At 44.2% G+C, this 26,497-nt stretch overlaps 1 protein-coding gene across 13 annotated transcripts in view; it reads right to left on the bottom strand.

The window, feature by feature from the left end:
* Nucleotides 1–26,497, bottom strand: part of Ppp6r3 (protein phosphatase 6 regulatory subunit 3) — a 113,027-nt gene that overhangs the window by 10,874 nt on the left and 75,656 nt on the right. For 3 of the 13 annotated variants that reach the window (XM_042675577.1, XM_042675573.1, XM_042675574.1), the window contains exons 14-22: nt 26,059–26,144; nt 19,609–19,695; nt 15,168–15,265; nt 11,603–11,657; nt 10,412–10,542; nt 7,454–7,575; nt 3,798–3,951; nt 2,255–2,352; nt 1,210–1,360 (exon numbers count right to left, since the gene is read on the bottom strand). In XM_042675577.1, coding sequence (XP_042531511.1) covers nt 1,210–1,360; nt 2,255–2,352; nt 3,798–3,951; nt 7,454–7,575; nt 10,412–10,542; nt 11,603–11,657; nt 15,168–15,265; nt 19,609–19,695; nt 26,059–26,144 — 982 coding nt within the window. The remainder of the gene's footprint in view (nt 1–1,209; nt 1,361–2,254; nt 2,353–3,797; nt 3,952–7,453; nt 7,576–10,411; nt 10,543–11,602; nt 11,658–15,167; nt 15,266–19,608; nt 19,696–26,058; nt 26,145–26,497) is intronic. The other 10 variants (XM_042675586.1, XM_042675576.1, XM_042675588.1 and 7 more) reach the window with 5 other exon arrangements.

Here is a 26,497-nt window from a genome sequence, read left to right as displayed (position 1 = left end):
CCCAACCGCTATATTTTATTTTTTTAGCCAGTCTTGGGGCTTGAAATCGGCCTGGGCACTGCCCCTGAGCTTCTTTCGCTCAAGGCTAGTGCTCTACCACTTGAGCCACACCACCACTTCTGGTGTTTTCTGAGGAATCGAACCCTCGGCTTCATGCATGCTAGGCAAGCACTCTACCACTAAGCCACATTCCCAGCCCTCTTTTGTATTTTTAATGCTGCAGCCTCTGCTAAGGGTGTAATTGTATGTCCCCTGCCTGGCTCTTATCTGAAAGGGAATACTTCTAATGGCCCACTGTTAAGAATTACCACATTCAAATCAATCCTCACACTGACATCATGACAAAATAAATTGCTAGATTTGGTGTGTTAGCTCTTACCAAGTGTAGCATCCTAGTATAGTGACTCATACCTGTAATTCCAGTTCCTCAGTAGGTAGAGATCAGAAGGATAGCAGTTCAAGGCTAGCCTGGACAAGTTAATGAACCCTCCATTTCCACCAATAAGCTGAGCATTGAAGCATATACCTGCCACTCCAGCTACATAAATAAGGGGATGGCAGTCTAGGCTAGCCCAGGCAAAAACAGACTTTATCAGAAAAATAACTAAAGCAAAAGGGCTGGACATGGCTTAAATGGAAGAATGCCTATGTAGTTAAATACAAGCCTCTGAGGTCAAACTTCAATAACCTTTTCCAAACCCCACAGATATTAGCCCTCAATCACTGTCATCCTTGTATGGTTTTGTTTTGAGATAGCCTCCTTGTGAGGGGAGAGTTCTCCTATGGGATCCTGACATCGGGCGGATGGGGCTCTGAGCAGGCCTTTCATGAATTACAGGACAGTGCAAATTTCTGTTGTGATACTTTTCGTGGCCCCGGAGTTTAGAAGTGAGGTTGCTCATTTCCTAAGTTTGGTGTTTTTAACTGTCATGGTGCTGGTGAGTTAAAACTGACTGAGGGATGTCTGAAGACAGTGGTCTACAGTGTGACATAAGTCTACCATGAGAGAAGATGTCCATTCTCCTAATTCTGCCAATCTGCTACATTCAGAGTGCAATCTCACTCTGGCACACGTGTGCCAGGATGAGGGGCCTACGTTCTCCCTCTCCTGGTGCAGGTGACTGTGCTTCATGAAGCCGTCTGACTGGCCCTTTTGAGTCACGCTGTACCCATTCACCTGAAGCCGCAGGAGGCCGTGGCCCTGGTTACCTTTTGAAGACGGCAGTCTCTGTCTTGGCATCTACAGTGAGGCTGAGCGTTTCCTTCATGCCGCCATTCATCACGGTCTCAGTTACCTTGTCTGTACTTTCTGCATCCTCCTCCCCGTCTGAGCCAGCTTCCATGGCCATGCTCCCCGATGCTGAAAAGAACACATCAGCTGACACCTGACAAACTACCACTCCCTTTACACACATGCTCTGCCTGGGTCAGTCCCACTTACAGCTCGAGGACAATGACCAGAGAGAGAGAGTTTGCCTACTGCTGCCTGGCTACACTCTTTATTAAGGGGCACTGGTTTCTTACAAATGCCACTAAGGTGCATTTGAGACCAAGTGTCTCAGGCTCTCTTAACCTTTCCAGCTGTGTCCCCTCACCTTCAGCCTCGTCCTATTCCACAGCTCTAGCCCACCTCCCATCCACATGGGTCCAAGTCTTTTTTATTGTTCTTTTTTGTGCACACTAATCCCTTCACCATTCAAACAGGCCCATGAGGTCCTGCCAGAACTGCTCTGGGCCCAACTGAGGTTGCCTATTTGAGAGTGACTAACCCTGACCATGCTGCAGGCCTTATTCCTTTCTTAGCTTGTTTGTGGCACTTTTTGTGTGTGTGTGTGTGTGTGAACGACTTGGGGCTGTGCCTTCCTCTTGATGCCCTGAGCCTCACACAGGTCAAGTTGCATGGCATCCCCTTTGCTCACACCCTTATCTCCAAAAGCACCTCTCATCAGGGACCCGTGAACATTCCAGGAAGACCGATCCGGGAATTCAAGACACCCAGAACACTTTGTCTGTTCGTAAAGGTGAGGAAAACACAAGCAGCCCTGGCCCAGCATCTGGCCCTGGTTCTATCCACCTGAGCTCTGCAGGCTAAGTTCTTCTTCCTTCCAGGGCCTCAGGCTCCTTTCCTACAGTGGCGGGCCTCTTCGCCAATCACTATGGCTCTGAGGTGTGCTGTGGACACCAGAGCAAGTCACAGTCTTGTGTTCTTGGCTCCTCTGGCTCCTGAGGGCATACCAGCCCACCCAGCACTCACCCTCTGGCTGTGCAGCTGCCCCGGGAGTCAGAGGGTCCACAGGCTCCGTGCTGGTCTCCATCTCCACTGGAGAGCTACTCCTTAAGGAATCTTTTGCGCTTCAGAAAAGAAAATATCCTGATGTTAACATTGGAATCCATGTATGTTGTGGGACAGGGGAGTCCAAGTGTGGGAGAGACATAGGGATCCAAGTGTGAGCAGCTCTGTTGAGTGGGTAAGGACAGAGACTGAGTCTAGGAAGCTTCAAGATGTTGGGCTTGCAACTCCCAGGCACCTTGTTATCACTTGGCCCAGGCCCTACATGGCAGGCACAGCATCCAGTTGGACTCAGCCACAAAACACTATACTCTGAGCCAAACTGCTCGGAGGCACTGTTCCTCTAAATGACAGTCATTACTGGTGCTGTGAAAACATAGTAAGAAACACCAACTGACTGAAGGTAAGCACTTTCTCTTTAACAATCCCTCCCCCAATAAACCCAGAGACCTGTGCCATGGACTCAAGAAGAAAGCTTCTTCGACATTTTTTTCAGGCTTTATTTGGTAGTACTAGGGTTTGAACTCAGGGCTTGGTGCTTGCTATACAGGTATTCTACTGCTTAAGCCTGGCCTCTAATCCTTTGCTCTGGTTACTTTTGAAGTAGGGTCTCCTTTTTTGCCTGGGTTGACCTGGTAACAATGCTTCTACTTAAGCTTACCACCACAGCTGGTATGATGTGCCTACACCACCACACCCAATTCTCTCTATTGAAATGGTGGGGGTGGGGGGAGGTTCTTATGAACTTTTTGCCCGAGATGGTCTGAAACTGTGATTCTCCTGATTTTAGCCTCTTTTGTGGCTTGTTACCACTGGGCTCAGCTACTGTCAAGATGGGGGAAGGGCTCATTTTTCTGCCCAGGTTGGCCTTGAACTGCGATTCTCTTGAGTCTCAGCCTTCCAAATAGCTAGGATTACAGGCATGTCTTCTGCCTGAGAGTGACTTTGCACGCAGGTGGCAGATGGATCAAACAGGAGATCCTGACCTCAGATGCTGACAGTCTTACACAGGACAGTTATGCAACAGCAGGGCTCTGTCATCAAGAGCCATATAGGTATCAAGACCAGCAGCAATGCTGTCACACTCTTAGTTCAGAGCACTGGATCTCTCAGTCTACTTGCAAGTTCCTATCACCTAGGGATCAGGACCTGTTCACCAGGAGTTCATTCCTATTCTCAAACCCACCATAGCAGACTAGAACCAGGGAGCGGGGAAGCATCTCTACTTCCTTCTGGTAAATGCTCTGGGACCAGGATGGGAACAGAAAAGGAAATCTTTCCCATCCCAGTTTGACTGTAGAGCTCAGGAAGCTGGAGATGGCTCTGCTCTTGATGCGGAGCTGTCTGTGCCGCATAGCTGTGTAGGCACTGCCCCAGGTTGAAGTTGATGTTTATGCTAAGGCACAACAGTGAACTAGAGGTCAATGAAGGTGAAGGACATGCCTACAGCCACACCCACCAGTCAGCTTTCCCACGGGAAGTTTAGGGACTGCACACATTCGCTCACCTCAGGGAGGATGTGAACTCCGTAAAAGAAGCCCAGCCTGTCTCTTTGGTTGGCACTGGCTCCTCCGTGCTCCAGACGTCAGACCCTACAGAGTCTAATGGAGCGCCATGGGTGGTCTCCATTGGGACGTCAAAGTTGGCTGACCAGGTGGGTGCTAGAGTGAGGGAAGAATTTCATTTGGAGATATTCCAGAAGTTGATCGTGATACAAGATTTCTCCCTCCCTATAGTTATAGCTACTTGGGAAGCTAAGGCAGGCAGGAGGATCACCTGAGTGAGTCCATAAGTTCAGCGTCAGACTGGGCAAGACAACAAGACCCCAAGAACAATAGGAAGTCAGGGAGGGAGGAACTTTTCAGGAACATACCAGCAATGATAAAAACAGACAAACCAGTCAATCAGTACTGTATACTACCCAGGGAAGGAAGGGGGAAAGTCACTTGAAGGGCCAGGTGACAACATCCATATATTGTAAAATGACTTCTAAGTGTGTGTGGTACTATAGTTTGAACTCAGGGCCTTGTGCTTGCCAGGAAGGTGCTCTAATACTTGAGCCACAATTCTACCCTTTTGGTATTGCTATTTTTTGAACAGTCTCCATTTCTGCCAATCAGCATGTGCCATGAGATCCTGTTTATGCTTCTCACCTAGCTGTGAGGACAGGTGCTCAGAGTTTTATTAGTTGAGATGGGGGGGGGGGGGGGGGAAAACTTGCAAATTTTTAAAAATCTTTTGTTTTGGCTAGAAATGACCCTCCAAGATTGCCGCCTCCTCAGGAGCTAGGATTTAGGTATAAGCCACTGTGCCCAGCTCTAAGAATTTTTTTTCCACAGAAACTACACCAGGGTACAAATTTACATATATTATAAGCAGAGTTTTGGAACCATTCTACTGGACTGACCACTTTATAGCTGGACCAAGTTACAAAAAGGGACTTCTCTCCTCTGTGATGACAATTGGATAGCCTTTTCCAAATACGCTCCCCAGAGTGAGTGAAACAAGAAGTGCTCTCGACATTCCTACTCCCCAGACACCAATACCTGGGAGGCAAGTAGGGGCTCCCCCCTGCCCCCGTGCCTAGGATCTGATGCTGGAGTCCATAAATGCTGACTGTCACACAGGATTTTCCTTCTCTCTCCATCCCCACTGCCCACTTCTAGTGGCAGTGGCATGTAGGAAGCTGAGATGAGCTTTTCCTTCTAGTTATGTAATACACACCCAGTCCCTTTACAGTGCACTCGTGTGAAATACCTTGTATCTGACACAATATAAGTAAACCTTGAAAACACTGTGTTGAGTGAAGACAGTTACAAATGAGAAATACTGAACGATTCTACTTCCATGAAATACCTCAAGTACCCAAATTCATATAATCAGAAATTGGGATAGTAACTGGGTGCTGGTAGCTCCTACCTGTGATCCTGAAATTGGGAGAACTGCAGTTTAATTAAGGCCAGCCCAAAGCAGAAAAGCTCAAAAGAGCTCTCTCAATAGGGTGCTGAATAAGGCAGGAACTCTTCAATAGGCAGATTTTAGCCTAGGCACATGCTCATTTGCCTGGGCAGGATGTGAGAACTCATCTCAAATAATGCACAAAAAAAGGCTGGAGGTGTGGCTCTAGTGAGTGTAAGAGAACCTGGTTGGTGAGCATGAGGCCCAGAGTTCAAAGTAGTGTCAGAGGCAGTAGGCAAGTTTTGCAGTGGGTAGAGATTCTCGCACTGGACAGTGGGGAGGTCTAAGTGGTCTATTCCACTGCAATCCCAATGAATGAATGGGACCACTAACCTGTACTTCAGAGGAAAAACTGAACCCCACAGATGCCAGAGCCTGAAGGTCAGGTGCATCTGTCCCTATTATTCCTCCCTGGGCCCGTCTTCTGTGTCCACAGGGTTTCAGTTTTCCTGTCCCCAGTATGTGCTTTCCTTCCCAGCTTTCCATTGTGGCCATGTCTGTCAGGCCCTTTGGGCCTTTATAATCTTCGAAATATAAGTCTAGATCTGGCCTCTAGCTATTGTCCCCTACCTGGTCTCATCCTGCTCTGGAGTCACATTCAACAGCTCTGGGCCTCCAAGCAAGTGCTTTCCATTTCCCCCTAGGCAGGGTGCCGTGGAACTGCATGCCCCCTTCCACCACTCCACTTCTGTGGCAGGCTCACAAGAGTGCCTGCATACAGACACTGTTGTATGCCTGGGCACCTGGCACACAGGAATAACTGGATAAAGGAATGCTGGCTTGGCAAGGCAGCCCTTTCTGCCTGAAGGAAGGGAGCTAGGAAAGGAGGCAAGCTAGAAGGCAATTCCTCTCTTCCCTGACTCCAGCTGGCGTTTGTGTACTGTGTGGGGCTGTGGCAAATGGTTGTTGAGTGTCTTTCTAGCTGAGGCCCCACAAAGAACAAAAGGAATAAAGGCCTTCCTGGAGACAGGGCAGTAGTCCCCTATCAATGCATTGGGCTCTTTCAAATGACCTTTTTCTTCCTGCACTTTTACAAGCTAGCAGTATTTTTTTTTTGGGGGGTGGGGCAGCTGTGGTACTGGGATTTGATATCAAGGGTCCTATGCTTGATAGGCACTGTTAATACTTAACCCCCCTCTCTCCTAGCCTTTTTTGCTTTAATTATTTTGGTGATAGGATTTTGCATTTGTGTCTGGGCCAGCCTGAACTACGATCCTCCTATTTATACATCCCACTTAGCTGGAATGACAGGTGCTCACACCATACCCAGCTTTTATTGAGTCAGGGTACTAGGTTGGCTCAGACCACAATCTTCTCAGCCTTCTTAGTAATTGGGATTACAGGTATGAACCACAGCATCCAGCTAGCAACAATTTTAAATGGCTAGAAAACTGAGCTGGGCACCAGGGACTCACACCTATCATCCTCGCTACTCAGGAAGCTAAAAATATGAGGATCATGGTTTGAAGCCAGCCCAAGCAGGAAAGTTTATGAGGCTCTTCTCTCCAATTAAAAAGCTGGAAGTGGTGCTGTGGTTCAAGTGGTAGAGTGCTAGCCTTGAGCCAAAGGAGCTCAGGGACAGTGCCCAGACTGATTTCAATCCTTAGGACCAGCAAAAAAAAAAAAAAAAAAAAGCTAGAAAACTGAAGAATAGCAAGTAGCAGGTATACTCAAACCACAGCCGTATAGGTTTTAGGGTTTAAATTCATCAGCAAAGTATGAAGGACCCATTTAAATGTGCTTAGGCTTTAAGCTGCTTCCTCTGGTGTGCTCATTCACGAACCAGCCCATTCTGGCTTCTTTCCAATCTCTGTTTTTCCCCTTCTGGTGGAGCTTTGGCCTCTGGAACTTTTAGCCAGACTCACAGACATCCACATCTGCCCCTGTGCCCTTCCTTCTTTCCGTAAGGCCTGGTGTTGGAAAGGATCACACAGGAGTAATTCACAAAGCCGTGTGTGTGTGTGTGTGTGTGTGTGTGTGTGTGTGTGTGTGTGTGTGTGTGTGTGTGTGTGTGTGTGTGTGTGTGTGTGTGTGTGTGTGTGTGTGTGTGTGTGTGTGTGTGTGTGTGTGTGTGTGTGTGTGTGTGTGTGTGTGTGTGTGTGTCAGCGCCCCTGTCCCCTCCGAAGCCTACACAACAACTTGCTGCTCTCAGGCTTGTTTTTAATTCCAGCTAGCACACCGGTACTCACAGATGGGTCAACTTACGCTCATTTAGGTCCACCTCCATTTTATCCTCTGTATTAGCACTACTGGACTCAAACAAGTCTTGTTTTGCTCCATCTTCTTCTTCGGAATCTGTGCTTTCTTCACTGTCCGTACTTCCTGAGCTGTGAGAAGATGCTGCTCGTCAGCCACCAGCTACATACAGAAGGCTAAAGACCATCCAATAACACAAACCACACTGCACTTCAACTCTACCATATCTGGATGAGATGCAGAAAAGATGGTTCAGCATTTGCTGCTTGGCTCAGGCTAAACCAGCACCATCCCACTGCCCACTGGACTCTGCCTGGAGGTACAGACCACAATATAGTGTGTGAGTCTCAGCATAAAATTTGCATTTGGCTAATGATCAAGGTCACTGCACATCTTATACACTTATGTGTCATCTTGCAGCTTACACTATAAACAAACAACTATCCATACGAGGGATTGAGTTCAGGGTGTTTTACTTTTTTGGCCAACATCTTGCAACACTCAAGCCCCTTTGCTTTTTCAGGTAGGGTCTCACATTAATTTTACCCAGGCTGATGGCCACAGATTGGTGATTTTCCCATCTCCACTTCTCACGCAGCTGGGATTATAGATAGGTGCCACCACACCAGCTGTCCTTTTTTTTAAAAAAAAAAAAAAAACTGAGCAGAGAGATTTCATAACTCTGCCTGCTTCAGCAGTTACTGTGAGGGGCAGAAAAGCTGCTCCAAAGGGTAGTTGTATTGTTCCTATTCTGTGTATTTTGAAGCTGTGTCACCAAGTATGTAGATGGTTAGGACTAGTACCTTCTCTAAATGAACTGAATCAATCCTTCATTACCATTTCACTTTATCTCTTTTCTTTGCAATCTACTTCAATATTAATACACATCTTCTAGCTTAGCTTTTTCCTATGAACCTTGCTTCTGTCCATACATTTAAATATTTCTTCTAAGTACATGAAACTAGGTCTTGTTTGCTATCAGTTTGATGAGCTCTGCCTTTTACTTAATATTTTTGGTGCTAAACCCAAGGTCTGAATAAGTGCTCTTTTGTGTGCAATCCCAGCCCCTCTGACCTACAGTGGGGGCATCTGGAATGGTATTTTAACTGAGCAAGCTGCACAGGCTTAGTTCTGGTAAGTTTTGTTTTCCCCAGCTGCCCCCTCTCTGTTCTTTCTAATTTCATTGGGATTTTGTTTTGTTTTGTTTGTTTGCCAGTTGTAGGGCCTGAACTCTGGGTCTGGGTGCTGTCCCTCAACTCTTCAGCTCAAGGATAGCGCTCTACCACTTGAGCCACAGCACTTCCAGCCTTTTCTTGCTTATGTGGAGCTGAGGAATGGAACCCAGGGCCTCACGCATGCAAGGCAAGCGCTCTACCACTGAGCCACCTTCCCAGCCCCTTCATTCGGATTTTAAAAAATGATTATTTTCTTTTTGGCCTATTTTGTGATAATGTTCTTTGATGATCTTGTTGCTTAAGTGGTCTCTTTAGAATCTTTAGCTCCATCCCAGTTGATTTTCCAAGGGACAAGGCAATCCTTGAACCAGAAATCACCAGTCAGTTCATCAACAGGGAAATGACTATCCAAATTATAATACATCCATCATCAAAAGACATAACTAGAACACAATGGCTCTAACAGTTAATTAGACTGAGTAAAAATAGCTAGACACTACATGTGATATGTTGTGTAAAACTTTAGCTTATGTAGTCAGTCATAGGCTGAGTTCATGTCCCAGTACCAGCACAAAACAAACTAAAAAACAAACAACAACAACAAAACTAAGCTAAAAAACAAAAAAACAAACAAAAAACCTAACCTAAAAGAGCAAATAGGGGGATAGGAAAAGGGAAGACTATAAAAGGTAAGTTTATGATCAAAAGTGGAATGATAGTTTTCATGGATCAAATACTAGAACTTAACATACTACAATTTAGTTTCTTTTAAGTCAATTATATCTCAGGAGAGGGGTTATGTAAATAAAATGTGTTTCCTATACTCCTTCTGGAAGTGTTATCTCCCTCAGGACAATTTTTCTCCCGTACTTAATCTTTGTGCTTCCTATACAAAGTGCTTTCACAGGATATGAAATTCTGTATAATGTGTGAGGCTGGTCTGACTTCACAGAAAAAATAGCAGCTGGCTTTGGCCATCTAGTGAACATACTCAGCCTGAGGAGCAAAATGTCACAGAAGTGTTGACAATAAGCCCAACTAGATGTTTTTAAAAAGTCACTATGAAGGCATCAGTCTCCTGTGGTCTGGCCCTAGAGCTTCAACAGCTACCTTGTGTAATTGATAACAGAGCAGGCCTGGAAGGAGCTGGGTCTAATAATCTTATCAAATTGCATTACCAGCTGTTGATGATGGGAAATGCACCTTTTCTTACTGAATCTTTTGTACCTCGCAGTAAGACAGGATCTTAAGAGACACAATGTAAGCGCAGGCACTAGCAGGAACCAGGCAGCTCTGAGGAAGTCCAGTGATTGGACAGCTCTTAACTCTTTATTTTATACCACTTGTTCGTTTCCTTTCAATTTCATGCCATATAATAGCATTACTTATTAAAAGAGAAAAAAAATAGACTGGTCTGACCCAGAGATAGCAACTGGTAAGACTATACTTTTCAAGATAGACTAACTCTTAGAAATATGAGGAGGAAAAACAAGACACTAAATAAAGAATCGGGACAATCTGTAATCATCTAGTTAGCCTAGGTGCTGTATGGTTCATCTGTCGGCATCGTCTCCCAATGAGAAGATGTTGAGTCACATGTCACAAGTCTGAACACGTGCAGATGCTGTGCTGTCACTCTCTCATTGATGAAGGGCATGTCTTCCGATGGAACAAAAGCATGGTCTCTGGGTTAGGTGTATGTTAGTGATGACACACAGCTCCATGTCTCATGATCATCACTTGCCTGAACAAGGCTTACATTTATTTATAATCTTAACAATCTCTCTCTTACCTGGACCTTCTTTGAGATTCTGGCGTAAATGCAATGTGCTTTTCCTCCCAGATATCCTCCTCATCGGAGCCACCATCATCAAACTGCTGTATTCGTTCCTTACAGCATGCTTCAAAGAGGGCAATATTTCCCTACAGAAAAACCGAACAAACTTAATGTCAAGTTATTTTCTCTAGTTGTTAATGTTAATTTCCCTTTTCTATTTGCTTTAAAAAGTGGTGCTTGACACATGCCTAAATACAATGTAGCTGGATTTATGTCTGCAATCCTAGTACTTGAGAGGTTAAGATCTGAAGAATCACAGTGGCTAGTGTTGGAGGCACAGTTTAATTTGTAAGGACCAATGCACAGCAATTGTGAGGCCCTGAATTCAAACCCCAATACCGGCAGCAGCAACAACAACATCAACAACATCAAAAAAGGAGCACTGAACATTAGCTTCTGTGTAAATAACACAAAGTCCCCCTAAAAAGACTGGAAGTGACAGAATGCTAGCCTTGAACAAAAGAGCTCAGGGACAGTGCCTAGGGCCTGAGTTCAAGCCCCACCAATGACCAAAACAAACCCAAAAAACAAAAACAAACCACCCCAAACTAGGCTACAATGAGTACACAAGAGGCTGCACTGTATTCTTCTCGAGAATTCACTTTTAGCCCATCAAGGTGTCAGCTTATTCCCCAGAAGAGCAGTCTAGATCTAATTAGAAGTCCATGCCTCTGCTATACTAGTTGAGCTAATCAAGGACAAACTTCCCAGATGACAAATTCTTTCTACCTTATCAGGTCAGCAAGAAACCAGTGGTCTCTCATGCTTATCAGCATAAAATCATTAAGTTTGTGCCCAATCAAGGTATGATTGTCTTAGTGTTGCCAGAGGAGCCAGGTCCAAAGGCTGAGAATGACCCAGCCAAAGTTTCCCTCATGGGAATAGAAGATTTCCCTCTGTGCCAAGTATCCAGAGTACTATCACAAACAACACTGGTTTTGTGAGCCTAGTCAACGCTGCAAACACATGCCATGTGCTCGGTCAGGCACTGAGTGGCTGACACCATACATCATCAATATGGGACTCCATTCCCACAATGCAGAGGTCCTTGGGTATAGGGAAACCCCATCCCAACTCCAAGCACATCCCAGCTCCCCCTACCCATCTAATATGACACAGGTCATGACAGGAAGCATTTATACTTACACTTTCATTTGTATTGAGAGTAAAGTTGATGTCTGATACCCGATCGAAAGAAACACTGTAAACAAAATAGAAGTTAATAACCCACAGACTCTCAGAAACAGTAGTTATGAATCATCCTAAATTTAAAATGTTTATCGGTTCATTAAAATCTCCATTAGTAGTTGTTGTTGGTGGGTGGCTCACGTCTATAGTCCTAGCTACTCAATTTACTGAGATCTGAGAATTACAGTTCAAAGTCAGGCCAGGCAGGTAAGTCTGTGAGACTCTTAATCTCCAATTAACCACCAAAGAGCCAGAAGTGGCTCTGTGGCTCAAGTAGTAGAACACTAGCCTAGAGCAAAAAGGGTCAGGAACAGTGCCCAGGCCTCCCCACAACTCTAAATTCAAGCCCTAGGACTGGTACAAAACACACACACACACACACACACTACTGGTACAAAAGCACACACACACCCCTCCACTACTGGTACAAAAGACACACATACACACAAAAGCACACACACACCCCTCTACTACTGGTACAAAAGACACACACAAAAGCACACACACACCCCTCCACTACTGGTACAAAAGACACACACACACACACACACACACACACACACACACACACACACACTCCCCTGAAAGCCTTTCTATGGAGGATTTACAACATTTACATTTGGGTTAGCAACTATGGTTCCACAGACTGTACTGATAAAACAGAAAAAAGTTTACCTGCATCCCTAAAACTATGCTCTAACTTGCATACTCCATGAAACCTAACTTTGAGTAGGTGGGGTTATGTTACAATTCTTTTTAGTTTTTGGTTGCTTGTGGAGCTTGAACTCATGGCCTAGGCACTATCCCTCAGTTCTTCTGCTTAAGACATTGCAATTCTTAAAAGATCTGTTGACCATCATTCAAGGCACCTAGTTTTTTCTCTCTCCCTCTTGTTCCTCCTATCCCTCTCTCTGTGATGGGTCTGGGGCTTGAACTCAGGCACTGTCCCTTAGACTTTTTTCACTCAAGGATACTTTTCTGCCACTTGAGCTCCAGCTCTGCTTCCAGCTTTCTGATGGTTATACCTCGACATTAAGAGTCTCACAGTCTTTCCTTCCTGGACTGGCTTTGAACCACTATCTTTTTCAACATAATGTCTAGTGAGTGCCACTATTGCATTTGTTCACCTTTTGTCTCTCCATTTCTGTGACCTCTACCTTTGCCTTCCCACAGATAGGTAAATGAACAAACAAGACAGAAAGAAAACAAAAAGAGCAATATAACTTCTTGTTAAGAAAAATAACTTCTTGTTTATTTCCTGGAATTCATTTCAATAACTATTATCTTATATCATTAGATGCAGATAGGCATTGCAGCTCTGTATTCCTCTCCTAATAATATCCAATATCCTTCTTTGGTCTCACTGTGTGTGAAGGCCTAGAGTCCTATATAATTTACCATGTCCTAGGGGCTGGGAAGGTGGCTCAGTGGTAGAGCGCATGCCTTGCATGCCAGAGGCCCTGGGTTCGATTCCTCAGCACCACATAAGCAAAAAGAAAAAAGCCAAAAGTGGCGCTGTGGCTCAAGTGGTAGAGCGCTAGCCTTGAGCTGAAGAGCTGAGGGACGGTGCCCAGGCCCAGAGTTCAGGCCCCATGACTGGACCAAAAAAAAAAAAAAAAAAAAATTTTACCATGTCCTAATGTATTTTAGATCTAGCTTTTGCATATGAGAGAAAACATACACTGTTTGCCTCTCTGAGCTTGGCTTACCTAACAACCTGATTTTGAATCATGATCTTTGGATCTCAATCTCCTGGGCAGCTAGGATTACAGGCATGTGCTACCAGTGCCCAGCTAGCACCTTGTTTTAAAGAGACTAGATTCTTAGCTTGTAACACTTACAAGAATCTAGACAGGAGGACACAGAGATGTGTCAAGTGTGGACCCTGCAGGAGTTGGCATGAGGTGGGGAATCCAATCCTGGATACTTGAATGCCATAGGAGTATTGTTCTTTTTTTTTTGGTCTGGTCGTGGGGCCTGAACTCTGGGCCTGGGCGCTGTCCCTCAGCTCTTCAGCTCAAGGCTAGCGCTCTACCACTTGAGCCACAGCGCCACTTCTGACTTTTTTCTTTTTGCTTATGTGGTGCTGAGGAATGGAACCCAGGGCCTCAGGCATGCAAGGCAAGCGCTCTACCACTGACTGAGCCTCCTTCCCAGCCCCATGGAGTATTGTTCTTTATGGACTAAGAAGAGCTAATTCTTAAGGAAGCTGACAGTGCTGCTGCTCACTGTGTCAGTTTATGGCAGGGTGTGCCATAAACCTATTTTAGCTTCTCATACAGGTAAACTGAAATTAGTTAAAAACAGCAGCCTGTACTCGCTGTAGTTCAAGGCGTTACTAGAAACTGCTGCTGCTAAGGCTGCATAGCACGCTGTGTGTTCTCAGCATGGGGGGGGGGGGTGTCCACCCAAGATTAACTGCTCCAATTTCCTCTAGGGCTAATGCTAGACTACTGGTTTCCATTTCTGCAAAGCACCTATACCTGTTCTATTCACTAACTCTGTACAGAATCCATAATTCCACATTCCACTCAACTGTTTGGCTCTTGACAAAACCCACGTCTCCCCCACTATGAGTTCTTTAGAACTAAGAATACACGCAGGCAGAGATGTTCTACCAACTTGGTCATCTGATGAAATGTAGTATCATCGTGCATTCCTAAAACTACCATGCTTTCAGCCCAGGCAGCCCATAACATAGAGATTCATTTGAGTAATGCTACTTAACACTACTCAGGAAAGAATAATCTATGTCAGGTATGGTGGCACATGTCTATAGTTTCAGTTGTTCTGAGAAGATTACTTGAATTAAGTTTGATACCATTAAGACCTGGGAAGCAATAGGGGAAGGAGGGAAGAAGAAAGAAGGAATAGTATAGGTTAAAAAACTAAGCCAGGTGCAGTGGCTCAATCCTATAATCCTACCTAAGGGGAGTTAATGATGAAGGATTATGGTTTGAGGCCAGCCTGGGCCTCATATGATGAACGGGCATGTTGGCACACACCTGCCTATGGGGAAGCACAATGGTGTGGTGCATGCCTGGCAAGACAAGTAGTCCAGGATGTCCCAGGCACAAGGTGAGTCCCTACTTCATTAGCAGTCACTGCAAGCCGGGCACTGGTGGCTCACTCACTCTACTGTACTCCTACTCAGGAAGGTGCACTCTGAAAACCACCATTCAGAGCCCAACAGGGCAGTTAAGTCAAAGATTCTAATCTCCAGTTACCAGCAAAAAGCTGAAACTGTAGGTGTGGCTCCAGTGGTGAAGGGCCAGCCTAGAAGGGGGAAGAGCGGAAGTCTCTGAGTTCAATCCCCAGCAGAGAAACAAACAAGAACAAAACTGGAAAGCAAAATGTCAGGCCTATAGTGCTTCTTTCCTGGGTGTGATGCTTTAAGTACTGGCAGAGTAGGTTCCTCCTAACTCAGGAATGGTAAAGAGCTCCAAGACTAATAGAATCACAAAGAGTGGGAGTACAGGAGACATTGTAGAAACATTTCAACGATTGTTGAAAACATACTTACTTTCCAATGTCATCTTGATCTGCAAACTTCTCATCGTTGAAGCCAAACTGGTCAATAAAATTGGACGTCATTTGTTGCATCTGATAATCAGAAAAGGCCTGGCAACCCCAGGACCAGTGACAGTGATATCATGATTCTAATGACATTCTACATACCATTTGCCCATTTGTGCCTCAGAAATCATCTTAATTCACATAGCACCCAGCTTGAAAGTTGCTGTGTTTTTCTTTTCTCTTTTAAAAATCAAATAATTTCAGACACATTTTTGTCAAAGAAGAGGAAATACTTGCAATTTGGCCCACAAATTTTTCTAATGCACATGTTAAAGAAACGGTAAGTGACCACACTGTCTTCTACTATTTAAATCATCTTTAGAGAGATGTTTGGGTTAAGCCTAATTTAAGAAGTGATAAAAAAAACAAACATGCAACAGTCTGAAATTATTAGGTATATCAGTTACCTTGAGACACAGCCAACAAGTCCAGACCACCAACCACTCCACTCCCTCCTGTGTCACCCCCCCACCCCCAATCCATCTATCGGCAGGACAGCTCCAGAGAATGACTAGAACCACAATCCTGATCCTACAGATAAAAAACTTAAGTCTTTGAGGCTTTGTGTTTGACACAAGGAATGCTTCCAGTTCTACCTACCTGAAGGAGAGGATAGAACAAGCCTAGAACACTAGGAGGCCCATGGAGGAGCCATTCTGCTCCCTTCTATTACTCTTGTGAGCACCAGGCTCAGGCAGGTCTTTAGAGGAAAAAGAAATGTATAGTGTGCGCTACAAAAATGCTGACAGTGTAATTTTAAACCAGCAGTAAACTGGTGAGTATGCAGCTGGCATACTGATCGGAAAGAGCAAAGAAGACAAGTGTCACCTCTACTTTTTTTCACCTGGCAAATTACATGGGACCACATGACCTTGTGGGTACTCCCCATAGACAGAGCTACTGTTTTCTACAGATGACCCCCCATAAGGGCAGCAGCAGCCCTGCCTTACTTGCTGGGAAGACAGTTCTGAGTCTTCAGCCCACAGACCCCACCCTGTAGATACTGGCTGCAAAGATACCTCTACAACTTAGTCCTGACAACCCATTCTGATGGAAGGGAATATGGCATGGATAATCCAAATTGTAGGTAATTTAAAAAATAAAACCTTATATTTGGCTTTGGAAGGTATCTATTGCTTAGGTCTGAAAAAAAGCTTCATCTAGTATGGCTTGATGCAGAGAACCTGAACCTCACTTTCCTCTTAAACAGACAATGGCACACCTGCCACCCTCTGCTCGCTGCCACCTTCTGAGTCTGCCATCCACAATATACTGGCAGAAGGGACCACACTGTGTGAGGCCTAGAGTCTAACCAAGGTGAAGTGGTAGGAATTTGGGTCAAAAGAGAAGGGTAGGGAAGAATGCTGGGTTTGGAATACACAAAAACAGCCTTTACCATTCTTTAAACCAAAAAAGGGGGGAAAAAAACCAATTCTTCTGGATTGCAGCTTTATCTCTCAGGAAGTAAAAGGGACGCTTAGAACAAGCAAGTCTGTATGTGCAAGAAACAGCCCTGCAGTCCTGCTGAGCAGGTAAGCACAGGTGGCGCTGAATTAGAAAGGTGACCACTTGGGATGGGGGGAGGGTCCTTGACACTTTAGTTTGATTCTTTTAATTTTTTTTTCCTACTGTTAGTGGAAGGAATGTTCCCCAAAATATTTAAGGCTTTAAGTAATACAAACAGTAAATATACCACATCCATCCATGTACATATATACATACCTACACCCACATGTGTACAAGTTGGCATGCACCTTAATAGTGATCTACACAAAAATATTTAACTGACAGACAATATTAACTTTATGCAATAATGCAAAGAAAAATGATTCAACTATAGTCCTAGGTCTATTATAGCTTCTAGGAAAGATACGTATTAGCAAAGCAATTTTGTCAGTAAAACTGATTTACTAACAAGCACAAGTGAAGACTATTCCTGCGCTCAGCACTTAAGAGTTTATTGAAAATGCTTTGAACTTGGAAAATCCAAATCTGGAAAGCAGTACATGATGGTGGTAATTATTAAGAAAGCACACTTTCCAGTCCTGTCACTTCAACCAACATCAGGAAGAGTTCAAGGCACAGAGAAATGGGACAATGTCTTTACTGAGCAAACCACTAGCAGTATCACTACCCTGGCACAGGGTCAGCTGTGAGCTCAACCTGATCAGATTGCCTGTCAGCTTGAGTTAGTGCAGGCATCTGTGCAGATGGGTGGGCTGGTGGTCTGTACTTGAACTCTCCTGACTCATCCCCTCTATACATCTGGAGAAATGGGCACCACTGAGTCTGGCCTCATCTGTGACATGGTTAGCTTGTTATTTGACCTGCCCTGAGCTCTCCACACTCCGAGGCTTTGTCAAAATAAGCAGGGCCTGAGTGAAGCCCAGCTTCAAACACCTGTAGGTGAATATTCTGATTACAATGGAACCTATAGTGAAACTCTTTCACTAGATTTGTATCCTCAAGAAAATGCTTAGGATCTTGTTTTCTTCCTCCTAAATTATTTGATTTATGGTTTAAATATACAAAGGAAAGCTTACTGGCAGTACGATAATGATTCTTCCTGTATTCAGGAATTAGAAGGTTGTTAGTAAATCAATTTTGTGACTGGGATTATTTTATATATATACATCAGGTACTGTGGGAAATAAGGGACTCTACCTTCTAAATGTCTAAAATTAAACAATTTTACATGAAATCAGTAGATGGAGTTTGGGGCTGGAGATGTAGCCCAGTGGCATAGCATTTGCCTAACATGAGCAAAGTCCCTGCTGCAATCTACTTAACTGGAAATAAAAAGGTTGGACTTTCTGAGTTTACTTGCATATTTCAAACAACTGTTCAGGACTTTTATTCCTTTATTAGACTTCAGTGGTGATAATTTGCATTTGTAACTTTTTTTTGTCGGTCATGGGTCTTGAACTCTGGGTCTGGGTGCTGTCCCTCAGCTCTTCAGCTCAAGGCAAGCACTCTAACACTTGAGCCACAGCACCACTTCCTGCATTTGATATTATCAAGTTTCATACTAGGCAGGTTCAGGCCTGCTGTACTATTTATTTCAACACTGCTGGCCTTCAGTGGGGAGGTTTGCTTAAGTGCTTCTTAGGGCAAGATAGTAAGGTTTCTGGGAAAGGGTTTTCAGCGTGAGTGTTCCCAATTAGCCATGTTGGGTCACATGGGTAGTCAGTGCTGCCTGAAGAGCAAAAGGTCTACTCTCCAAGAAGGCACTGTTCCTCAGCAGCACCCTTGAGGGGCAGCTACTAACTCTAACCTTAGGAAACTGCTGCCAAAGGGCACGGTCTCCAATCCCAGGAGGCCAGTCAGATGCAATTTAACTCTTTAGACTTCTCTGGGAAAGGTGGATACTAAACTTATCAAACTGTCTAGCTTCCACATTCCCCATGTCTGGAATCTAACAGCCACGCAATCTGGAAGACAGAAGCTAGGGCCAATATGAGCACCGGGTCCTCAGTGGAGGATGAGGTTTGAAGTTGGAGAGAAAAGCCAAGTAGCATCCAGGGTGGCAGAGAAGGCATCTCACCCATTCCTGTGTCACACCCAAGTTGCCATGGCACGACCAGAATGGCTAATGGTGGATGGCCTGCTAAAACAGTGCCTGCTCTTAACTCCCAAACTTGCTACTCAGTAGACATGCATTTTGTTACTTTTTCTAGAACTACCAGTGGTGGCTTACACACTTATTATTTAGATCTCGCTTGTTTGTTTTTGCCTCAAAGATTAAAAGCTGCTACAAAGTGAGTTGGGGGCAAGAGGGCTGGAGTCCAATTACAACTTAATTTAGACATCTCCATAACAGAACTGAAAGTTATTAGAAACACATCATTAATAGAAGGATCATTTTAATAAGCCTCTTGGTTAAGATATAATTTTTTTTCTTTTCTGCCAGTCCCGGGGCTTGAACTCAGGGCCTGGGCACTGTCCCTGAGCCGCTCTGTGCTCAAGCACTCTACCACTTGGGCCACAGAGCCACTTCTGGCCTTTTTTGTTTATGAGGTACAAAGGAATTGAACTCAAGGCTTCATGCACGCTAGGCAAGCACTCTACTACTAAGCCACATTCCCAGCCCAAAATATTTTTTTTTGAAGTCTTATTTCTCTATTTCTACCAGGCCTCTATTTCACAAACCCACGCAGCTTACCTAGCTTCTAGATATACCTGAGTTATCGCTGTTAACCCACGTAAACACTCCTTAGGGGGAAAGCAGTATAAACCTAGCTCCCAGGGGCCCAATCCCCCCAGTGTACTAAACTAGTACATAACTGCAAATTGTGTTAACACAACATCTGACTGCAAGGTGGATTCACAAGTGATAACTAAACTACGCATTGACAATAGAAAGAAAGCAAAGCTTAGGCATGACTCACTTGCTGCAAAGAGGAGTCCTGCGAGAAACCCGTTTCTTTAAAGTCAATTTCATCATCACTGGATGAATGAATATGGCAGGTTGTAACCTATATGCATAAAAATGTAAAAAACTATTTAACATAGTAAAGTTGTGGACATTTTATATCAGCATTTTCTGGAAAAAAAAAAAAATCACATTCAACTTTTTTGTCAACGTGTAACAGAAAACCCAGAAGCCACCGTTAGTCACTGAGCACACACCTCACCACATCTGCTGCCTGCCCTGCCCTGGCCTGCCCTGCCCTAGCAACTTCAGAAATCATAAAGTAATTCCTCCATGGAGGTCATCAGGTTAATATTTTTGTCAATGATCACCAATTAAATGCTGACAAGGAGGGAGGCGCAAAAGGAACTGCCTAGATGAAAAAAAAAATGGCCATGTGCCAGGCCTCTAGGGAGAAACAGTCCCAGCTACTACTGTGCCAGTAGTGGTCAGGTTTAAACAGAACTATTTCATGCCATTTTTTGCCTTTCCTTTCCACACTAAAAAAAAAAAAAAAATCAAAACAACTAAAAACACTTGCCAACAGCACTCAATAAGATTTGAGCTCAGAGTCCTCTGCTTGTGAAAAGGGCCTACTTCCTCAGAACTGAGGATCAATTCTCCATAATTAAAACACAAATATGAACTGCTCACCAACTCATGGTTTAACTTTATTAATTCATAAATGTCATGCAATATTAGAGGAAAATGTGTTAACGAGAAATCAAGATGTACAACTGATTATTAAATATAGCACTAGTAGCTACTACAGAGTATGTAATATGCCTCACTTGTAAAACTCAATAACCATACTTCTGAGAGTCACTTAGTCTACGCTCTCTGATTTGTTTATTCTGTGCTTCTCATCCAAGTGTTTTGGGCAGAGGACACTATCTTTGGAGTAAGTCATAAGCAGCTGCCATCTGCCAACTTGAGGCTGTGCCCAATGGTAGCCTGCTCTGATTTGGAAGTTGTCCCAATACTGCTTTGAGAAGTTCAGAGTACAATTAAAATAGGTTTATATGTGCTGGTGGCTTGTGCCTATAATCCTAGCTACTCAGGAAGCTGACATCTAAGGAACACAGTTCAAAGCTAGAAGTGGAGATGTGGCTCAAGTAGTAAGTAGTATAAAAGCTTAGGAAGCCAGCACTGGTGGCTCACGCCTGTCATCCTAGCTACTCAGGAGACTGAGATCTGAGGATCAAGGTTCAAAGCTAGCCCGGGCAGGAACGTCCTTGAGACTCTATCTCCAATACACCACCAGAAAACCGGAAGTGGCGCTGTAGCTCAAGTGGTAGAGCGCTCTCCTTGAGCTGAAGAGCTGAGGGACAGCATTCAGGCCAGAGTTCAAGCCCCACGACCGACATAAAAAATAAAAAAAAAGCTTAGGAATGGTGCCCAGGCCCCCGAGTTTAAGACCCAGGACCTCCATACACGTACACACACAAAAAAAAATATGTTTGTATGCGAAACAGCTTTTCAAAGTCTCAGATCACTGCCTGAGAATCTTTTTCCTTGGCCCCACCATCTGTCACTAGGCCCAAGTGAAATTAAAGCTTTAATAATGGAATGTCTCAAGCTACTTCCCCCTTTCCCTTCCTAAGGAACAATCATCATCATTGTACCTAAGGTACACCGCTCATATCACTTAACCTGGGAGTTTGTAAGCAATGAGGGGCACCAGCTCGAATCAAAGCTACGGAATAGGGCACCAGGATGATGCCCAGCCTGTGGTGGGGAACACTGCTTGCCTGTGGCACCAGCATCTTATGGGTAACTTCATTCAAGTGGGTTTGGACAGCAAGTGGAGGAGAAGGCACCAAGTGAGCACATGTGTTGTTAGAACAGGTAAACAAACAGGGTTCTTCAGAGAGCAAGCCAGCTGAACTAAACGAGAGACATCTAAAGAGAGACTTGGCTGCTCCTAGGAGTGTTGTGAGTACAAAAAAGTTCCTCATAACATTACTTTTTCCTAGGAATTAAGAGTTATCAGCTCATTAAGACTGAGAGGAAACTGTTGAACAACTTCATGCCAGGCTTCTGGAGGTTTCTTCACAAGCAAAGTAATTCCAGGAGGCACTAGCAATGCTGTCTCAAAGATTATACTCATTTTACTATTATTACGTTGTGTGTGTATGTATATATTTGTGTGTATGTGTAGACAGCCTGTCCTGGACACTGTCCCTAAGCATTTATGCTCAAAGCTAGTGTTCTACCACTTTGAGCTACAGTGTCACTTCTGGCTGTTCAGTAGTTAACTGAAGATTAGGGTCTTATGGATCTTCCTGCCCTGGCTAGCTTTGAACCACAATCCTCAGATATTAGCCTCATGAGTAGTTAGGATTACAGGCCTGAGCCACCAGTACCTGGCACTAGTTACTATTAATACTACAACAACACAATAATACATCTCCTCAGTTGTGTCCATGGGTGTGATTCTGATTCTATTCCATTCCTATCTGAAAGCTTAATAAAATGAGCCTAAAACATTACTTAAGCCATGGTGGACATACTCATCAGAATCCTAAATTCACTGTCATTCAGATGTACAAAACAAATTCCAGATCTATGCTGAGGCAGCTCTGCGAGGAAGTGCTATGTTTACTCTTTAGTAAAACCTCTGTCATGCTGTTTCTCTGCCCATCCACACCTGCCCAGCCTTCCTTTCCTCTACCACTTGGCACCATGTCTATGAGCAGCCAGCTGTTGCAGGCTGCCCCTGCTCTCTGCTGTGTTAGTGCCAGCAGGGCTGCTTGGGAAGGCTCCTGCTGCTCTTCACTCCCGTTCACCTCTAAGCTGCTCCCAAGTGAGTAGCTGTAGTGCACTTCCAAGACCTACATCAAACTATGTCACTTTTTCCAGAGCTTTCGTATTTCACTAAGATGAAGAACCAGGGTCCTCACTGTTGACTGCAAGGCTGTCGGTGCCGCCTTGGGCTCACATCTTCCTCCCTTTCTCCTGGCTAGCTGACATAGCCATATTAGACCCGGCTCGGTACAGTGGTATATACTCCATGTGTCTACACTACTGCCTCATTGAACCACCAAGGGCTATACTATCTACCCAAAATGCTCCCTGTCGCCCTCCTCTGCCCTTGTCACCTGAAACATGCACTTGTGCAGTGTGCCACTCATTTGTCTCTCCACCTTCACCAAGCCAGGGTTTTTGCCAATCCTCATTGGTACCACTATCCTTGTGTCAGGCACATAGACAATTAATGTCTTCAGAATTGATAAGTGTAAACTGCTCTTGCCAGGATGGATGTATTTTAAGAACATACTTCAAAAAAAAAAAAAGTCTTGCCGGAGGATGGATGTATTTTAAGAACATACTTCAAAAAAAAAAAAAAGTCTTGCCGGGCGCTGGTGGCTCACGCCTGTAATCCTAGCTACTCAGGAGGCTGAGATATGAGGATCGCGGTTCAAAGCCAGCCCGGGCAGGAGAGACCATGAGACTCCTATCACCAATAAACCACCAGAAAACCGGAAGTGGCGCTGTAGGTCAAGTGGTAGAGCGCTCGCCTTGAGCTGAAGAGCTGAGGGACAGCGCCCAGGCCCAGAGTTCAAGCCCCACAACCGACAAAAAAAAAAAAAAGTCTTTTTCACCGAGTACCAATAGGTAACACCTTAATTCTAGCTACTCGGGAGGCTAAGATCTGAGGACTGTAGTTCAAAGCCAACGTGGGCAAGAAAATCCCAGCGACTGTTATCTACAATTAAACCATCAGAAAACCACAAGTAGAGCTATGACTCAAAGTAGTAAAGTGCTAGTCTTGAGCAAAAAAGCTCAAGAACAGCGCTCAGAACCTGAGTTCAATGCCCACAACTGAATCACCCCCTCCCCGCCCATCAAAAAAAACATTTTTTTTTTTGAGACATTCTTTTGTTTCTATGTAGTCTATAGTTGCCTCAAACGTGATTTTTCTGCCTCAGCCTCTCAAGCACTAGAATTACAGGTATGTACTGCCATGTCTGGCTTTAAGCAAAGTACACTGTTGATGTTACTGTGAAAAAGAAGCTTCTGAGGAATTACCTTCTTCTATAATAAAACTTCAGCTTTGCAAACTGTTGGTAGAAAGAACAGAAACGGGTGACTGCACTACCTTGGGAGACCAAGGTGCATTGTAACTAAATTCTGGGCCCACTAGCTAGAAGCAGGAGCCAGCTCCAGTTACCACTGTGCTCACAGCTGTGTCCAATCTAGGGCTATTGATGCAGCCCGTGATTTACTACCTCCGTACTTCCCTGCTACTCCACACTACTTCCAGCACTGTCAGTGATGAGGAAGAAGGACCACTGTTTTTTGTTTTTGGCCAGTCCTGGGGTTTGAACTCAGGGCCCTGGCATTGTCCTGAGCTGCTTTTGCTCAAGGCTAGCACTCTACCACCTGAGCCACAGAGCCACTTCTGGCCTTTTCTATGTATGTGGTACTGAGGTCCCCAGGGCTTCATGCATGATAGGCAAGCACTCTACCACTAAGCCAAATTCCCAACCATGGGCCATTGATTTTTATTTTTTGAAAAATTTTTTTATTGTGATTAAGTAATTACATAATTTCACATTGATTTTTAACATGCACTTTTTCCAGTGGAGAAAAAAGCAGAGAACGAAACATACTCAGGTCTCCTTATTGCAAAATATCTCCCATGATCTAACTTACCCAGGTTTGGAGGATTAGTCAAAACATAGAAGTTTTGTATGTAGTTAAAGCACCAAGATTATTCTATATAGAAACAGTTGTGTGTGTATCTACCATGTACATATTTTGGCATTATGGGGTCAAAATGCTTCATAGATCTGAGTATAACTGAAATGTTGCAGCAGAAGTGAGTACAGAGCTGGTACAGCTTGGCCTCTTCAGGTGGGCAGTCCTTGAGCTAGTAGCCAGGACAAGTAAGCATTCTGTGGATAAGTCAATGTACTCTTGCTCTGACAGGAAAAAAAAGCCATGCCAACATACCAACATATGAACTTAAGCTATGAATATACCTGAAATGAGCCATGCTAAACCTGCTAAGCCAACTGAGTAAAAGTTATTAAAAGTGTAATTGGACATTTTTGCCTTTTAATTTTAAAAGTCAATCACAGGTTATTTATTAATTTCCCAAACAAAATCAGAATATTGCCAAGTAAGTATTCATTTATACATGAAAAGAAAAAAAAAATCTTAAAGGAGACCAAGTTGCCAGCATTTTAAACATGCAATTAATATAGGAGCCTCCAAGATTAATGGACATATCTCAAGAGAGGGAAGAGGACAGTTTCAAGCTACGAAACTCAGATTAGATGATATTCTGGCTAAGTAATCTAGCTTAAATTATTTTAACCAAGTTGAAAAGAACTGTATATAATGTCTAATTACTCATCCCAACAACTCAGCCTTTCTTGATGACCTGGCACTGTTGACACAAATGTCAGCTTCTTTGTTGGACTGTATGAACAGTGGGATCTTTATACTTATTTTAACTACAGGGCTCTATTTTAACAGCAACAAAAAAGCCCCTTTTATAGTCTTGTCTGTCTAAATTCTGACCTCTCACACCACTGCCTCTGGGAAAAGCAAACTCCCAGGGGTCTAGGAAGGCTATTTAGGGTGACACCAAATGGTCTACTGACTGATGTGTAATTTGCAGCCTGCTTCTCTCGTTCATTTCATCTGGTGCTCTGAGCAGAGATGGCCATAAGATAACTGATGTTAACAACTAAGGTATTAATATATGTGAGAAGTCCAATACCAGACCTAGTGAATGTCTAATAATTAAACACCAGACAACCCTACTAAATTATAGCCACCACCATGACTGTAACTGCTATATGCTTATTAAGATAAAATGCTTTTCTCATTTAAAAAAGTAAAAACAAACCAATACTTACCTTAAAACTTAATGCATTAAAAAAAAATACATTCCAAAGTCTAATATAATTCTTCAAAAATTATCAATGCCATTATTCCCTGGCTCTTTAGGATTTAATAGCTGAAATTTCAAAGTCATCTACAACCCCTTTCATGCTGGGAATTATAAAAGGAGAGTAAACTCAACTCAGTGATATTAGAAATTCTCCAGAGGGATATCTAGAACTAATAAGTCTTGGGGTTGTCCGAGGTCTAAGCTGGTGCTAAACGCTGCAGAAGGAGGCCGAGGCTGCTAAGGTACTAAGGAAGCAGCAGACAGGAATGCAAATGGATGTGGGACAGGCACAGTGGAAACTAGTGGCCTTTTCGTACCACTCCCAGGCAGGTGACCAGGAGCTGACTGGATAAACCGGGAAGCACAGGATGAACAGTGACGGCTTCTGAGGCAGTGATGCTAGCGTATCCTTGGCCTATACCCACTGGCCAAGTGGAAAATCCTTCACGTGTTTCTGAATACATGGGCAAAGGCTAAGAAGTCTGAAAGAAGAAATAAAATGCAACCTGTAAAACCTACTAGATCTACCGTGTTCCTCTTGTTCGTCTCTCCTAAGGAGCTCGTGCAGAATGTCTCCCATCGCTCCCTGACTTCATCGGGAAGATCTTTAGAGTGAGAAGAGGAGAAAAGCATTATCACCACAGTGGCCCATGAGGACAGATGCAGAGTGTCCTACCTCATCCATCCATGGTAGGCAAAGGAGCCCCATTAACCATGAAGCTGGCAATGACCAGCCCAGTGCCTGTGCTGCCAGAGGAGGGTATCAGAAAACCTTGGACAGGCCCAGACCAGGGCCAGCCATGCCCTGCCTGACTGGGCCAGGAGCCATAATTTATCAAGCCTCTAACAACGTATCATTAGAAAATAAATGTGGGAATGTCTTGGCACCAAGGTCAAATTTAGGAAATACTGTGAATTCAGCTCCTGAGGTTTTGAAAGATACTCCTATGGGCACCTG

Source organism: Dipodomys spectabilis, unplaced genomic scaffold (genome assembly GCF_019054845.1).
Source record: "Dipodomys spectabilis isolate Male_0828 unplaced genomic scaffold, ASM1905484v1 ptg000030l, whole genome shotgun sequence".
NCBI lineage: Eukaryota > Metazoa > Chordata > Mammalia > Rodentia > Heteromyidae > Dipodomys > Dipodomys spectabilis.
This window is presented reverse-complemented; position numbering and strand designations above follow the sequence as displayed.